Source organism: Nyctibius grandis, chromosome 15, assembly GCF_013368605.1.
Source record: "Nyctibius grandis isolate bNycGra1 chromosome 15, bNycGra1.pri, whole genome shotgun sequence".
Taxonomy (NCBI): domain Eukaryota; kingdom Metazoa; phylum Chordata; class Aves; order Nyctibiiformes; family Nyctibiidae; genus Nyctibius; species Nyctibius grandis.
Genome location: NC_090672.1, coordinates 6,099,913 through 6,117,756, shown reverse-complemented (window position 1 = coordinate 6,117,756; position 17,844 = coordinate 6,099,913). Strand labels below are relative to the sequence as shown.

Below are 17,844 nucleotides of genomic sequence, written 5' to 3'. Positions count from 1 at the left end.
ATGGCTAACATCGATTCTTCAACATCAACCAGTAAGAGCTGGCTTTTATCTTGGTGCTGGCACATGTGTTATGGGATGCAGGTTCATGCTTGTTAGATAATCACCGTGTTTTGTTTCAAACTCAGAACAGAAAATGTCTGTTCACAAATGTAAGCCTTTCCAAAGAGGCTGCTGCAAATCTGGTTGGCATTTGCCCTGAGAAGAAGCAGATGCCATTTCATTTTCAAATGTGGATTGGTCTGGATGAGAGCTCTATAGATCCGTCATTTCCTGAGGAGTTTTGGTTTTCTGGTTTTGGTCCAGTGTAAGTATAGACCTTCAAACAGTTCATCTACTGTCTTAAACCTGTTGTGGGTATGGGGCTGCAATTGATCTACGAGCTGTTTGTTAAATCATGAGGGCTCTTGGCGTGGTCAGGAGAAGGAAGGCTACTGTGCTCTATTTCTGAAGCACCTCTCGTGGGACAAGATGTTGAAGGTTAGCTGCCTAAAAACGCTCGTAAAAATCTGTTAACTGAAACCCTGAGCTGTGTAATGGCTTGTATGGAAATAATATTTTTCTGAATTAGCCTTTATGAATTCTTGCATGTGGGATGTTTTGTTTTAGGGAACTAGCAGAGGGAGTAACACAAGTTTTAAAACAGCCCAGCCCTGTTCCCAGCCTTCCCTAGTGTTTCCACAGTTGCTAGCCCTGGGTAGGCTTTGTTAGTGCTCGAGTCGATGGTGAGAGAACTACAGTGTGGAAAAACTTTAGTGCAAGCTGGAACTTTAATTTTGACAGCACAGGACATCGGTGTGTTATTCTGACCTTAATTCGTTGTAGTCTAGTGCAGCAAACCTGATGTGTGTTAACTCCCTTTGAACTCTGCCTTTCTGCAGACATTCTCCGTGTGTCTGAGGCCACAAACGCTAGTGCTAGGATAAAGCAGCATCATCTATCTGATCCAGTTAATACAAGATAGAAAATTTATCTGGATATAAGCTGAATAAATAACCATAATAGACAAGTCTGTGGGTGGATGTTTTTTGCAAAGTAATTAGTAGTAAAATGTTGAGCTGCTCATATTTAAGCACATGTTGATATATTGTGCTGATAATTAAACCAGGTATAAACCTTCAACAGTGCACGGGTGTCTGGATGCAGTAAGCTCCAGGATTTTCACTGAAACAGTTAGGCTCAACCCACATGTTGTTGAAAAATAATTATTTCAATCTGATCCTTTTCTCATAGATTCAGCACTCACACAGGTGATGTAGGGAAGGATTAATGGCAGCTAAAGAGTTTGTAGAGCAGAAACCAACCCACAGAGCGATGAGGGTTGTTTCAATTGGGGGTGATCCACGTTTGAAAGCAGGGAGGTGTTTACATAAACTAGCAGTGTCAAATTGGAAATAAGTAATTTATACCTGGAAAATATTGGCTGTGTTTTTAAAACATTGCATGAGCTGTTTAAATGCTTAGTTAATTTTGAGGTCATGTGAAGTAATACATATTCATGGCCAAGTAATTTGGGAAAAACGAGATCAAACTCGAGGAAATGTAAATGTAAACGCAAGGTTTTATGCCGAGTTCTTGCTGAATGGCTTTTAAGGAAACATCTCTGAAATGTAGTACAATGTAGTTAAATGTTTGCATATGCTGGTGCTTGGATTGTTTTAATTAAAAAGGTGAAAGCTCTGTGTAAACAAACACTTGTGTTTAAAATGGATTTTATCGATATGGCTTGGTCACGTACATTTCATGGTCCACTGATGCAACAAGTTTATGCTTTTTAAAGAGAGCACACGGCCAAAAAAAGGACTGGGATTGTTTTATTGGTTGGGTTTGACTGACACGACTCGACGTATGCCAGGCCTAAGGGATGCGCAGCTCCAGGGCAGTCTGAACAAGCACCTCTTTCCCCTGACACCCGCAGACTGTAACGCAATTGTAAGTCAGTGGAGCTCGTGTCTTGGCTGTTCACAAATGCGATAAATGTTAATTTTATTGAGTTAACTCCGAGTTGAAAGCGTCGCTCTTCTTTCCTCATTAAGCCAGAGCCTTGGTGAGCTACTGCGTGTTTCTCTCAGAACAAAGCCATTTTTGCTATAACTGTGGAAACCAAACAATGTTTTGCCTGAAACTGGTGCGAGGCTGTCTTCCCGCGACGGGCTGGCACCGTGCTGTAGTGTCTCTCTTTGTTTTGCCTTAGTTTTTCAGTGTAGACAAGACACAACTGTTCGTCTCTGACATTTTTCATTGAAAAAATGTCCTGATGATTTCTGATAGTTGCCAACACGTGTTATTTTTAGCACGGACTTTCGCAGTCACTCAGTTAAAGTTCTTATCTGTAAAGTATGGGTAGTATATAGTTCTTTCCTCGTGGCTGAATTGAATTAGTCGCATTGTTGCCCAGCCCATGATCCGTTTTGAAATCCAGAAATAGAGTTACAGTAGCGATCATGTTACTGTTGACTGTGACTATGTACGTGTTGGTGCGTTATCCTTAGTTTTGTGTAATCCAGCAGTTTGTGCTTTAGCTTCTGCAGTATACGCTATCCTTTAGCATTTATTTGGAAGCTTCCAGCTCAGCTTTACTTGCTAAATCGATCAGATGCCTAGAAAAAGGAAAACTTGTGAGTGCTGCCAACCTGTTTCTGTAGTGAAAAGTGGGGAGCCATGGGCTATGGATGTGAGCAGTTGGCTTTTTGATCGCTAAGGTACACAATGAGTTATATGAACTCTCAACAGAAAAAAAACCTCCACAACCAAACGAGCCCAACTCCATGCATCTGTAATAAGTCTCTCCAACTCTCACTTTCTTTATTTGCCCTTAGACTGACATTATTGTCAAGCTCTAATGGAGAAGGGGAAATCTAGCAGCTTTAAAAATCACACAGTGCTGTCTGCTGTGTGACCTTTTTCCAGTTGATGGTTCAATTTATTTAGGTGATAAAGAAAACACTGAGGCATGTGAAGTCTATCTTCTTGACAGATGTGAGCTTAGCTGAAACTTTTTCCTCATCCTTTTCTCCTTCCCCACATTCACAGTCAGCCTTTTGTTTTTATAAAATGAGCCATACATTTTTTCTTTGAGGTTTAAATGCTTTCTAATCTTTTCGGGGTTTACAGAACTGCACCTGGCTGTTGAGGGTATGGAAAGGCAAATAGACTGATAGTTGTTGAGATGTACTGAGAGAGAGATGTTTGTGTTTTGTGTCAAGTGATGCATGGCATAGGCAAAAGCCTTGGTGTGAAGTGTGAGAGTTTGGTCAGGTCCCTGAGAAGAATACCATTAAATATGGAAAATGGGGAAATATCCAATAGTGGTGAGCCACAGTAACTGATAAAGATTACTGCTAGAACCTGGTCAGAACTTTTCCTGAAATCGTGATGAAAACCTTCAAGATTGCTGCTAAAAGTGTTTGTTATTGTTTGATATTCAGCAGTGATTCATATGAAGCTCTGTTTCAATATTAGGTTACATCTGCCAGTAAGTAAAAAATATTGTTTATTGAAACAGACTTGTCTTAACTACTGCTCTGGTTAGAAGGATGCTAAACATCTCCTTGCAGAGGTTTAGGCAGGCTGTAAACCAGGCTGCTGGTAGTCTGCGGCTGTCGGTGAGGGATCTGGGTGCCTTGTGCCCAGCCCTGGGAGCAAGGTACTGCAGCTCCTATGGAGTTTGATTGATTGTTTCACTTTTTTCTCCCAAATCCCAAGAAATCTTGGGAGTTGAAGGCTATGTTCCCTGTCAGGAAGCTTGCTTTGCTTTGAAATGCCAGCATTTTATCAGGCGCCGTGGGAATGCTCGTATCAAGCCCTTTCTCTGAAAGGGTTTGGACTCCACAGTGGCTGGAAGCAATAAAAGCCCCAAGGTAGGCAAGCTGCTGAACTTGTCGCTACGCTGAGGGATTTCTTAAAAAGCCAAAGCCTTCTAGTAGCCCTGTTTGTTTGCCAAGAGATGTGTAAGGGTGTTATAGGGATTTGCCAATGCAGGGAAATTGAATAGCAGTTCCAGAATATCCATTCTGGATGAATTATTTTGGGATGACACAATTCTCTAAATCCCTTTTTTTTTTTTTTTTTGTTTTCTCTTACTCGGGAATATCTTCTTTGCCGTAAGAGCAAAAACTCATGAGCAATGTCAGAGCTGCATATCATGGGTTTTCTTCATCAGTAATGATATGTTAAATGAAAGGTGCATTAGTAGGATTTTTATTGAGTATCCTGTTGGAATAAGTAGATTCTGTCATGCACCACTGACTCATTTCAATTGGAATACCACAGTTCAGTAAAAGAAAATAATTGAGTCATAGGTTTCTTACTTAAAGTGTGTCCGATATCATCTTTTGCAATAAAATTTTATGAGGGTGAAATGAATTTAGAGCGCTGATTAAATATGGACAGCTCTTTTCCTCTTGTATTGGGGTGGCTCTTTGAACCTAAGAAGAAAATAGAAGTTTTGAAAATACTTTCAATAGATAAGCATTATTGAATTAGAAACATCCATGGCTTTGGTTAGATATTTTCTCCTGGGTTTTGCAATGCTGCCTGCTTTGCAGGCAGTCTGTTGGGTAAGCACACCCTGGTTTACTTCAGATAATTTTATCTGTGTTAGCTCAAACTACTAATTTAAAGTTTAAAGCTAAGCTGGTGGTACTTCAGTTGTTAGTCGTTTGTTTGGGTTTGTTTTGTTGGGTTTTTTTTGCCTAAACTGAATTAGGAAAATTTTCTCCAGCCTGCTGTCTGGACAGATCGGTGACACTAGGAGCTTCCAGCAAAGGAAAGCTGATGAGCAGCTGAGAGCAGTGACCTCTGTCATTCAGACTGCAATATTCAGGAGGGATGTCTGTCTACACGTCACGTGAACTGGGACCACCTGGAACTTTACGAAGAGGTCTGTGGCCTCATGCATCCTGACTGAAACAGTGGGACATGACTGATATAAAAGTGCCAGCAAAAGTCCCCAGCGTTCCCATGTACTTTGGTGCCGATGAAATGATATCTTTGCCAGTGTGATCCTCTGCTGAGAGAAGGTAGACAGGACTAAAATAAATGGTAGAAGAGCATTTTCTTCCTGATATCTGAAATCTTATCAGGAACTTAAACCTTGGTTTAAAAAAAAAAACCAAACACGCAACCAAGCACTTTATTTGTAGATTTCTTGCTTAGATTTACCTCTGTTGGCTCTTTTGGGCAGTGGCTGGTACTAAGAATCTTTATACAGCCCTGAACTAGTAATTCCTAATATTAGTGCTAAGAATAAAGTGAAGTGTCCACACCAGGCTGGACTTTCTAGAAACGACCAGAGCCTGCGCTGTCTGAATGTGCCCTGGGCTGCCTTCTCTGGGTTAGTTTCTTGTGACCAAGGAGCAGCTGCAGGGATGGAGCCCCTCCGACAGCAGCCAGTGCTTTGAGCATGGACCTGCCACTAGTGTAAAAGATGTCCATAATTTACACTGGTTTCACACCAGGTAAACAGCACTGGTACCAATCGCTCAACGCGGGCCTTTACTAAGGGTGCTGTAGCATAGTTTAATGGGTGTAAACACATACCCACACGTATGCGAAATCTAGATGACAGTGGTGTTAGATCTCACTATTGTCCTACATTTACAGACAGTGTCTTAGTCTGGAGTAGCCAAACAATTATCTAATGGTTTTCCCTCTGGTGTCGTAGTGCTGCAGAAGATTCAGATCCTATTTATGAGTCTTCACACTCTCTTTGGGCCCGAAAGGAATTTTGGCAGAAAGGGGATTGACTGGGAGGAGCCAGGAGGGCTGCGAAGGAGAGGAGCTTGTCTTGGGGCTTGTGTAAAGATTTCACATAGCACAGGGGGTGTCGGAAGCAAAGGAGCACCCGGCTTTGCATTATGGGAGCAACAAGGGTTTGGTAGAGTTGGTTTTAATCCTTTTGTTTCCACGCTCCTCGGTATTGTTTCTCTCCCCAGTCTTCCTGATCCCTCTGTTATAAAGCAGAGACTTCTCTCTTAGCGTCAGCGTGCATCTTCCAGTGATTTCAGGGGGCTTGGGTAAGGCTTTTAATGAGGAATTTAGAGCTCAGCTGTCTTTGTGCATTACCGGCACATTTTCTAGAACCGAGCTCACGTCACTGCGTGTGTGACTTATGTCAAGTTGGGCAGGAAGTGTGCAGCCCTGGAACGCGGTACGGGTGCAGGTATCCTCGTACTGAGCCGCTGGAGCGCACCGGGTGTGAGCAGAGCCAACCGGCAGAGCCGCAGCAAAGCAAGAGATCTCTGCAGCAGCAGGCAATGAGTGTGACCAGGACAAGGCTGCAACTGTTGAGTTTAAAAATGAAGCTTCTAGGTTAGAGTTTCTTCTTGGTTTCTCTTTTTTTTTTTTTTTTCCTCCTTCTTTCTAGGTTTGATTGTTTTGGTGGCAGTGTTTGGAAGTACAATTTTTTTTTTTATTTTTCCCCCACCCTGCTCATCTTTATTCCTGCAGCTTCTAGAGCAGGTTGCCGCTCAGTTCTTCCAGGGCTGAGGGGGAACTAGCTGCAATTACTAGCTGCAGAGGTAAAGACTTGCTGCCCTGCCCTAGAGAGTCGAGCTTCTACTGGCAATTAAACACAGCTAGCGGTTCCCCCACTAGTGTAAATTCTTGCAGAGAGTAATTACTGCCCCTTCCTACATCCCACCCCAGAGAAGTGGAATTTCAGTACAGTAGGTTGGGTTGTCTTCTAATACTTTGCCGCTCCTGTCGGTCTCTAGGAGTTCCCAAAGCTAGTCTAAGAACCTCTCCTCTTGTCTTCCTAGTGAAAGAAGCTTTCATTTCCAGTAGTGTCCATCCTGTTCGGCAGCAAGTTCAGTTCAGCCTGGGGACTTTGATCTGCATTGTTCCAGCCAGTCTTGTCCTATTTGTTTAGAATTGCATTTGTCTTTGTTTAGGAGGACTCGTAAATGATAACATTTCCTCCAGGAATTCGGGTGTTGCTGTTGATGTTAATGTAGTATCAGAAGAAGATCGCGCTGCGTGCTTTCCACTTTTTAAAAAATTACATGGGTTTGAAAATATGACATATACACACATACAAAAGAAAGTGCACGTAAAGTAGACCAACACAGAATTGATTAGTTTCACTTTTTTTTTTTTTAATAAATAAGGAAGTAACTCCTATATAAAATGGAGTTAATAATTCTTCTGCCCCTCATGTGGGGGCTGTAGAGTTTCCTGAGATCTTTAGAGAGGAGTTGAGAAATGCAAGTTATCATTGCTGGATTTCCTCTTCCTGTGCAGACCCAGCGTTTGGCTGACACGCTGTGAAACGTGTACCAGTTATCAACATGTTTTCAGTTTCAAGGGTCGTTCAAAAATTCCTTTTCTCAGCTGTTCTGGGAAAAAATTTATAGAGACCATTGACACCAGAAGGATGTGTCATGACGGTGTTTTCTGCGTTTTTCTTTAGAGCCTTTGCAAAGAGGCTACTGAAATATTCATAGCTTTCTGCTTTGTGAGACATCACATTGCAGTAGTGTGGTCTGTGTATCCTTTCTGTGTTCCCAAAGCACATGTGGTTTAGATGCCTTTCATATATTTTAATACAAAGTGCCTGGTTGAGTGGTCCCACGTTCTCCCAGAGGAGCCAAAACTCTCTTCATGGATCAAAAAAAATACAGGGCTATAAGGCAATTTACCATTCAGGCTATTGTGGAGGAGGGTGATTTAAAATGTTGTAGTGGCTTGGAAAAAAGAAAAAGCCGAAGCAGTGATTGAAAGGCTTGAAATGACTGAGTTAATGTGACAACTCTCCTTTTCCTCTGTTGGGTCTGTTGCAGAGGTGATCATGCACATTTAATGTGTTGCGCAGAGCTCAGTGGAACCTGTTCGCAGGACTTGCTTTGCAATTAAGAGTGAGAGATCATTTATTTAATAGACAGCATTAAAGAATGAGTTCCTGATGAAGCAAGTTAGGTATTAAACACTTTTCAGGTGAACCATTTACTTATGTAATTATCTCTCATTTACATTATAATAATGTTTCTCCAGAGAGTTTAGCCAATCATGAAATGCAATTAATTTTCAAATGCTCTTCAGCAACAATTGACACTCCAGAGACTGAAATCCCTAGTCAGTGTGTACATTTTTAAACTCCCCTGCTGTAGGGAAGCTGTTTCAGCTCAGTTGATTGTGCAGTTGTTAAATTCTAGATTTTTTTATCAGTGTTTCATTCATGCCTGTCACTACAAGTCTGGAGTGCTGGGCTTGGTACCCAGGTCGTGTGGGCCTGCTGTCTCCCCTTAGTTTCTAGAGCATTGAAGACATTCAGGATGCTGTTCTTCAAATTAAGCCCAGGACTCACTTCAGTGAAGATGGAGGAGTTTAACTGCTCTTGGTTTCTGTCACCAGCTCTGATTGCTGTATGATACTGGCCGGGGCATGTAGCCTTGAACTTTGTCCATATGTAAAATGGGAGTAACATAAATCTCATGTCTGTGAGGTGTACGTGGAGATGTATGGGTGGAAGGGCTGGTTGGTGACTGTGTAGTATCTGTGGACGGCAGTCTAAGTATCATGCTGCTTAAGTTTACTTAATTCACTTTCTAAACTAAATGTTGTTACAGTCACTTTTGTTCTAAGTCTTATTAGTGCCCTGATAAGATAAAATAATCTGTGGAATTCCACCTTTTACAACTGTACTTGGTCCAACAGCTTAGAAAGCTTTTCAAGAATGGATTAATTTTATTGCGGCATTCAGTTTTCAGATTAAGTGCTGCTGTGGTGGGAGTAGGGCTCTCATCTGAATGGAGCCGGCTTTTTAAAAGTGACAAGGAACACAGTGATGTTGTTAGCTCTCACCTACTCCGAACAGATCTGTTTCTGCATGCTGGCTCCGGTTTTTCTGAAGTTAAGCCTTGGGCCCCAATGCAGATACTGTTCCAGCCACGCTAGGTTGCAGGGGACAGATGGGCTTGGGTTGAAAAGGGCTTACAGCCGCCTGCGGAGGCTCTCCGGCCCCGAGCGTTCGCGGATCCGAAGCAGTGGAACCTGCAAGTCTCGCGTATTTGGAGGTTGAAGAGGAGGAAGAGCTTTTATCCTTTCATGCTTGCAAAATCCAATGTAGGAAGGCTCTTGCCAGTGATATTCTCTCTTCACAGCAAACAAATAAAACCACTTTGGATGAATTTGTGCATTTTCCTGAGGCTTTCTCTTCACCCGGGGTAAAGAGGACAGGAGGCTTTATTTACAGATGTTGCTTTCAGAATGAATCTAGCATGATGATATTATCTGTAAATACATCTTTGGGCATCAGATGTCTTTCCATTTATTTAGAAACACGATAGAAAGATCGTCTGAATTGGGAATGAATACTTGATAAATTCCTATACTCCGTTTTGGTGCCTCAGAGTACACACGCAGTTTAAAATGAGTCCATATCTGCTGTTATATCACCCTGTTGCTTCCAGCAGAATACTAATACTTTTATTTTGACTGACAGATTTTGTTACTCACTGTTTAAACTGACCTCTAAACCTAAGAGACCTGAATGCTCTGGGCCTCCCGTGTTCTTGGAGGTGTCTCTGAGACTGAACCTGGTGGGATTCGGGTCTGAGCTACTTGAACCGTTCGTATGTTCCCTATAAATACAGGGCAGCTAGTGGGTTTCAGGCAGCGTGGATTTTGTAAGCAGCTACACACAGATCACAGTCAGATCATTATGTTGATCTAAACCATTTTGTAATCCTCTACAATCTGGGTTTAGAGAGTGTTATTAGTGTCACAAATAAAAGCTTGTGACTTCTTTAGTTCTTGGGATAAAAGACGACATGTACTTTTAGAGAATTACGTGTTAAAATTAAAGCAACATAAACGTGCAGGAGTTTGAGGATAGTTATCTCGCCTTCCAAGACTGAGTCCTGAATTCACAAGATTGGAAGAGTGACATTGATTAATTTTCATTTCATAGTCGACCACGTACTGAAGAAGCCAAGTTAAACCAGGAGGACAAGGCACGAAAGAGTCTTTTAAAAACTTTTCCCTCTGAGTAGCTTGTACCTTTAAACATGGCTACAAGGAAGTGTATTTTATTTGGGTTTTTTCTTAAACAGCATATAGGAAGGAAACCCCTCTTTGCCCAGATAGGTCTCAGATTTAGAGGGAGAAATGGAGAGAAAGGTACTTAAGAATTCTGTTTTCTCACAAACTGTTTCCTAAGCTCATGAAAAGCCTCTTCAAAATGATACTGAAAGGCACAATGGAAAGTGATTTCAGCTATTGTTAGCATTTGTGTTTGTGTAACTGGCCTGGTAACTGATATCTTCCCATTGCAGACAACCAGCAGCTTCCAGCCTCCATTATTGAGAGGGAAGGCAGGGGAGGGTGTGGGAAGGACAGCAGGCTGTGGTGGATGCGGCTCCATTTGGCCTGGGCTCTGCGGGGCGATTGGATATTGCCTCTGACCAGCCTCCTGGTCCTAATCTCCTGCTGTTGCATTTCTGCCTGCAGTTACCTGAAGGAGTTCCGCACGGAGCAGTGCCCTCTTTTCGTGCAGCACAAGTGCACTCAGCACCGACCCTACACTTGCTTCCACTGGCACTTTGTCAACCAGCGTCGTCGCAGATCTATCCGCCGCCGGGATGGTACATTTAACTACAGTCCTGACATTTACTGTACCAAGTATGACGAGACCACAGGCATCTGCCCAGAAGGAGATGAGTAAGTAAAGACTGCACCCTGCTTTTCAGGCGTTAGGCTTTTGGGATCGGTCCAGGTGATGATTCCAGCCAGCTCTTGTAGAGAGGAGGCAAGTCAGCAGTAAAGCAGCTTTGTAACATACGTAACATGAGAACAGATGTAAAAACTGTAACAGCAACCCGTGTGCCCCGGGCCTGCTGCAGACATGATACTAAGGGTGACTTAGATGGGAATTCGGCTCTTGCATTGTTCACTGTCCTCGTGAGCCTTGGCATCTTCAGCAAAGTTGGGGTGGGAAAAACAGCTACCTCACAAATGGGCTCAGAAAGACTCTGTTCCCGTAAGTCCCTGACTGTCAAATAATAGCTCTTGCTCACTAGCAGGGTAGCTTAATTTTTAACAGATTGAAAAAAAGAGGAGGAGCTTTGTCCTCTAGTCTGCCCCCTGAATGATCTATCCCCAGCTTTTTAAATCATATCAGTTACTTGCCTGTTTGTTTTGTCTTCCTGAACTTTTAAGAAGCCGGTAGGGACATGCCAGGTACCCAGAATAAGGCAACATGAGGAAGAGTTTGTTTTATTGGGTCTTTTCTCCCCGTGACTGTGGTAAGTTTAACTGGAGCAGAGATGCAAGTGTTTCTGCTGTGCCTGTGGCAGGCTCCAGCAATTAAAGGGTTAACCCAGTAATATAACTTTAGCCATGTGACAGATATGGAAGAATAAATAGTGCAGCCAAACTGTGGCCAAATATAGGGAGTGTTCTATGTAGAGATGCTATAGAAAGATGGAATTTCAGTTCCCTTTCATGGTGCCAGTATAAACACACAGAAAAATGCTATTTATTGGGAAAACAATGTTTTTTTTAACCCAGTTAAGTAAAGATCTTGTGACTACAGCAGAATGGAATAAACCCCCAGCCTGAAGCCTCAGTTTCAATACTTTCTTCATTGTTAGAAAAGAACTGGACAGGACTGGAAATAGGATATTTGGGGGCTTTGGCTTCTAGATCACTGGTTTGTATCTGGCTCAAACTCAGTGAATGAGAATTGTTGCTATCTCGGAACCTGTTGCTGATTTGTATTTTTAGCTTGATGCTGCAATATCTAAACTTCACCTATTCCATCTTGTTCTTTTTTTATTTCTCAGTGTAGATTATTCTTTTTCTGCCTAAGAGAGGAAACAAAACATAAGTTAAAATGGTAGTGTTGTAATTCTCCTTTCTTGTCTCGTGCTCTGCATAAAGGATGCATCTGGCTATAGATAGACTGTCGCAGCCCTGTAGGAGTACATCAGCAGGAAACAGTAACAGCACGAAGTCTAGATGGGCTGCTGAGGAAATGGCATGTGCCATGTGATGTACCTTCGGTCACGGCTAGTCTATCAGAACACCTTGACAGTGTCCTTGCTCTTTTCCAGATCCCTGGCAGTCACTAGACTAGAATAAAAAGCTGCTGCTGGCTTAATAATCCAGTTGTCTTTTTGGGAGGGAAACTATTCTATACTGTGTCGTGACAGGTTTAGGGGTTCTGCGTAGCGTTGGAAGGCACAGCATAAGAGAAGGGGCAGAGTTAGCAAAGGTGGTGTCAGCTGCAGCATCCTGTATCGGCAATATGTCTTCTGGTAGTGCTGAGTCCATCACCTGTGTGGCTAAACTTTGTCTGTTCTTCCCCTCCTTCTGTACCTCAGATGTCCCTTCTTGCATAGAACTACTGGAGACACAGAGAGGAGGTATCACTTGCGCTACTACAAAACTGGAATCTGCATTCATGAGACAGACTCCAAGGGAAACTGCACGAAGAACGGAGTCCACTGCGCGTTCGCTCACGGGCCCCATGACCTACGCTCTCCGGTGTATGACATCAGGTTAGTAGAGGTTGGGGCTCTGTGTGAAAAAGGTAATTTCTGTGCCCAAATGAAAAGTCAGATGATTGAAGGACAGTACTACTTCAGTGTGAAGTGCTTAGTGTTGGAGTGATGATGATATACCCCTTCCTAATAAGGCAAATCTATGAAATCTCCAGGGAGGATAATCAAAGTGGGGGAAGGGAGCACATTTTAAACTAGTTGTGCTGTGGTTTGGAGCCTGATGGGGAGCAGTCAAAATAATGCATCTGGAATTCCCAGGGAACGAAGAACATGTATTGCAGTGGCTGTTCGTCTAAAGATGTTCTGACAAAAAATGCATGAATGAAATGTACACACTTAGGAACTGTTGCCATGCTCCCATATGTCAGTTTTTATACACGTTTATCTATCTCTTCATCTGCTCAGTCTGTGTGTTCATTTAACTCTGTCCATGAAGGGAGCTTCAGGCGATGGAGGCCTTGCAGAATGGTCAGACTACATCAGAAGGTGGCATAGAGGGTCAGTCTGCAGTCGCTGCTAGCCATGCTATGATAGAGAAAATACTCAGTGAGGAGCCAAGGTGGCAAGGTGAGTATGGCTTAGGGTCTGCGGGGCTGGGAAAGTCTAGTGTTTTTGGAGTGCCCACTCCTGTCAAAAACTTCTCTATAGTAAATGTAGATTGTGGTCATCTCCCACTAACTGGTTGCTTCTTTTGCAGATACAACGTATGTGTTGGGAAATTACAAGACGGAGCAATGTAAGAAGCCCCCTCGTCTCTGTCGCCAGGGTTATGCCTGTCCCTACTACCACAATAGCAAAGACAGAAGAAGAAGCCCAAGAAAACACAAATACAGGTACCGTGGTCCTGGATGTTCTATTTCCCATCTGAGTCATGAGGTGTAGTAGGAATCTGTAAGGAAGGATCTAGGATTTTGTCCGCTAGATAGTTTGCTTCAGTGTGTCTCCAGGGCCTGTACTGACAGATGTGATGGACTGTTATTTCTGCCTAGGAGAAGGATAACAAACTAAACAAGGAGTTTTCCTGTATATAGGAGCCAGTATCTCTAATAAATGGCTGTTACTAAATCATGTTAGAACTCTGATTTTATCACAAACAGAACCTGTGTCTGGCTTCCCCTTACTATACAAACTCCTGTTTTAGAAAGCAGTGCAGGAAAAAGAAAACAAAAGAAAGCTTTAATCCCCATCTGGAAACAAACTCACACAACTGTTTTCATGGTAAAGGATTGAGAATCATCAAGCGGCTTGTTGTGTGTGTCTGGTGATGGGGATCGTGAGGCACGGTGTGACCAGTACTGTAGCTGGACGTGCGTTCCTAACCAGCTGCTAAAGACTCTGCTTTTGAGGCACCAGGGTGTTCTCGTCACTCAGCTGTCGCTGGATTTTTCAGCATGCAGCAGTCTCACTGAACGCATTTCATCCAAGTTATAGGCACTCATTTCCTCCAACACAACAGAGCTTTTGTTGTGGTCTCAGTGGGGCTTTTCCTTAGTTCCTTTTTGAAAAGCATAAGAGCAGACCAGAAAGCCAGGAGAGAAAATACCATGGATGTTCTCACTTCACTTCCCCACCCCCAACATTCACAGAAATTCTTGAATTGGCACTGGAATCCCATATTTAAAAAATTAAACAAATAAAAATCAAAGGAACATTAATCCCAATACTTTCAGGAAAAACAGAAATACTAAGCCAGTCTTCAGGCAGCAGCTATGTGCTTTCTGCCCCTGCCTGGGCCCTTTGGGAAGGGAAGAGGTGAAAGCTTCTCCACTCACTTCTGCGTTGCTTTCCCCACCCCCAGCTGATGTGGCTGCCTTTCATGCAGGCATCTGCTGCTGCTATCTGCTTCCCTCTGCCGTTGTTTGAGGGAATGGTGAAGACCATAAAGAGCAGGGGAAGTAGGTCACGGCAAAAATTCAGAACTGGGAAAAAGAACTGTTCCCGGCAGGGAGAAAGAAAATGGACTTGCCTTTTCCCCAGTGACCTGACTCAGCCTCTTTTCCACATGGCCATACTATAACCCTGGAAACATACCCCTGTAAGGGTATTATGTATTTTAGGATTAGCCAATTAACTTATTAGCTTTCTATGAATGTACACTTCCAAAACAGAAACCAGACCCAGCATCTCTGACACTAATCACATCAGCTGCTAATATTGTTAAGTTATGTTGGTTCAGGTTGTGTTAAGTTTCAGACGGAGAGTTAAGCCATGTTTCTTTCATTGGGAAACTGGAAGAAGGGGAAGAAGATGCAGTAGCAGCAGGGCGGGGGCTGGGGAAGCAGCATCCAGCCAAACAGATTGTACAGCTGAGGGTGAGCAGCCAAACCTGCCTCCTGATTGAGGAAGCAAAGCCCAAAGCACATCTGTGAGTCTGATGCATTCTTCTGCTACCTTATTTACACAGATCTTCGCCATGTCCCAGTGTGAAACATGGAGACGAGTGGGGAGATCCCAGTAAGTGTGAAAATGGAGACTCATGCCAATACTGCCACACTCGCACAGAACAGCAGTTCCATCCAGAGGTACAGTTACCCGCTCGCTCCGTTTGGTAGCTGACTAGAAAAGCAAAAGCATTCCAGTCTTATGAAGTAAATTAGTGTGCCAGCTGGAAGAGCGTGTGGGATGCTTGCAGTGTGGTCCTGGGATACAGAGAAAATGCATGTTGGAAGTAAGCTGAGATTCAGCTGCTTGACAGGGGTGCTGTTTCATTGGTAGACCATATGGGAGGAGGTAAGAAAAGTAGGGGGAAAGTCAAGTGAAAGAGCAGTCTCATGTGTGGGGGTCCTTTTGAAAGCATGATGTGGGTTTGCAGGTGAGCATACAGCATCTGTTTCCCTGAGGAAAAATTCTTGGTGGATGATAATCGCACTAAACCATAGATACCCACAAACTGGTGCTGAAAACCACCAAGCTCTTGCTTGTGAGCATGCCCAGAGCATTCCAATATCCTTGCAGAAAGTGTAATTAAGACCTTGTCCTAGTCTGCTTCATGTTACAGTGTTGAAAAGCTTTGTTGGGCCTGTATCGGCAAAGTAACCGTTGTCACCGCCTGTCAAACTGGGGGGAAGGGGAATAATCCATTTCCTACAGTCATTGTCAATGGTTTGTTATTTTCCTTGCAAATGTGGCTGTAACTTTCTGTGCTGTCATCTGTCAGCTGTTTCCTACCTTTTACCATTTGTAATATCCATGGAGCTTCCAGTGAGACTGAGGGACTTTATGGCAAATGGTGACCTTTGGGTGAGCTGACTTGTGATGGGTTGATCTTTGGGTGAGCTCTAGCTGCGATGGGCATGTTTTGGTGTTTCTGTAACTATAGTGGGTTTTCCTTTCTTTGAAGCAAAGCACTGAAATGGTCACCCTGAACTCTGCTGGCCTTTGCATCTTTTATCTGTGTTCCTATCTTGCTGTCGAGTCTCTTTGTTGTACTTTTGTACCTGGGCTGCCGGTCACTGTTTTTTCCTGTTCATGTCTATTTTTTTTTTTTTTTTTCTTTTTCCATCCTTAGATCTACAAATCCACCAAATGCAATGATATGCAGCAGTCTGGCAGCTGTCCCCGAGGACCCTTCTGTGCCTTTGCACATGTAGAACGTACGTGGGCTACTTCTCTCGTCTTTCCTGGATATTTGAGCTATGGAGAGTTTCTGGCCAAAACAGATAGTTTAAAATACACGGTGGCTAAACTAGAGCTTCTGTGAAGGATTTTCAAGAACAAAATATTAACTTTGATAATTCCTATAAAACCGTGCTAGTGTGGGAGGTGTTGACAGAGCTGAAGGCAGGAGGTAGTCTGCAGGACTCAGCTCTCACTGCACTGTCTCTTGAAGTATCTCCCTCTGTTCCCTCTCACTTTCTCAGTTCTTGGTATGTCAGTTTGGGAGGACAGAAACAGAGAAAGCTGCTTCTCTTCTATACGGGGATGAACTGTACCTAGCTAAGTTGCAAAGTGTTGTATTTTAAAAAGCTGAGGATAAAATTGCTAATTATAGATAACGTATTGATCAGTTTTAAAAATTAAATACTATTTTACTATTTATGAAGTTTTGCTTAGAATTTAAATCTTTAAGTCAGGTTGGAGAAGAAAAATATGCAACTTTTTTTGTCCGCTTTTCCTCAAATCCTCTCTTCTCGATAGCTCCCTGATTTATAGGGCATTATTTCAATCCTTGCTTTCATCATCTGTAAACTAGTGATGCCGTTTTGGTTGTGGGAGTTCTGCATTCAGGTGGGTACTAACATTCATAGGTAAATGGTTAGCTCCTGGTCCTATGGCTCCTACTCAGTTTCTGCACTCCAGTCTCACTGTTGAATTTGCAGCAATTAGAGCAGGTTACTCAGAAGTCAGTAGATTGGCTCTGATACTGACTCACTACGTGGCCTTGAGCAAGTCGCTGCATTATTTGATTATCATTTGTGAATGGTGGAATTAGTAATTGCTGCCTTTGTCAAGGAATGGTGAGAGTAAATTCCCTATAGGTTATGCACTTCCTTTTATAGGAAGCCTTGTCGACAAGCAGTAATTATAACTGGAGCTGTGGGCTATAACGGCCTGAAACACAGGAGTGCAACTACACAGTACGATCCAGCAAGCTTAGGAGAGAAAGAAATCTTGATAAAGAAACAGTGTTTAGCAAACTCCCTTGTGTATAACATAGTATTTTTGTTTAGGAGATGCCTTATTCCTAACAAGATTACTGTACTTGATATCATACTCCTTTAAAGGCACAGTAATTTCTGTGGCATTTAAGTCATTCCGACCTGGTTATTTCTTGTGCTGTCTTATGGAATTGTATCTTTTAGTCCTTTCTTAGCAAGGTGAACACTGAGGGCCTAATTCAATTAAAATAACAGGAGTCCATTATTATATCTGCTCTTAGCATGAGTTTTGCTTATTATTATCAAGTAATGTGTTGAAACCAATACCTTAAAGATACTATGACACAGGCATAGTGTCAGTTACATAGTTTTTGTAAAGATGCTGAGTTGTGTTAGGTGTAAATACTACAAGTCTACAGCGTATCTACTTTACCTTCCAAGCCAATGACACTTCCTTTTGTGTGTGCCTTTCTATGTACATTACTTTTTTTTTTGGTAATGTTTTGTACTGAGCACAGATGGAAACTTACCTTCCTTAGCTAATTATAATGCACCCATCAACTTGGTGCCTAACAATGAAGGAAGCTCTGCTTAGTTCAAGACAGCTGAGTGAATAACACACAATTCATGCAGGGGAGATGATTTGGGAGCCGCTTTAATGGACTGTAGAGCAGCACAGTGTACAAGTGGTGACAGTAATAATGTACGGAATATTAGATAAGTAGTAGCCAGTCGCCAGATAACAT

General features: G+C 42.7%; 1 protein-coding gene across 6 annotated transcripts in view; it reads left to right on the top strand.

Annotated features, from left to right (window-relative positions):
* Positions 1–17,844, top strand: part of UNK (unk zinc finger) — a 46,097-nt gene that overhangs the window by 8,702 nt on the left and 19,551 nt on the right. For all 6 annotated transcript variants that reach the window (XM_068413338.1, XM_068413342.1, XM_068413337.1 and 3 more), the window contains exons 2-7: positions 10,447–10,656; positions 12,321–12,497; positions 12,937–13,067; positions 13,198–13,333; positions 14,905–15,022; positions 16,009–16,093. In XM_068413338.1, coding sequence (XP_068269439.1) covers positions 10,447–10,656; positions 12,321–12,497; positions 12,937–13,067; positions 13,198–13,333; positions 14,905–15,022; positions 16,009–16,093 — 857 coding nt within the window. The remainder of the gene's footprint in view (positions 1–10,446; positions 10,657–12,320; positions 12,498–12,936; positions 13,068–13,197; positions 13,334–14,904; positions 15,023–16,008; positions 16,094–17,844) is intronic.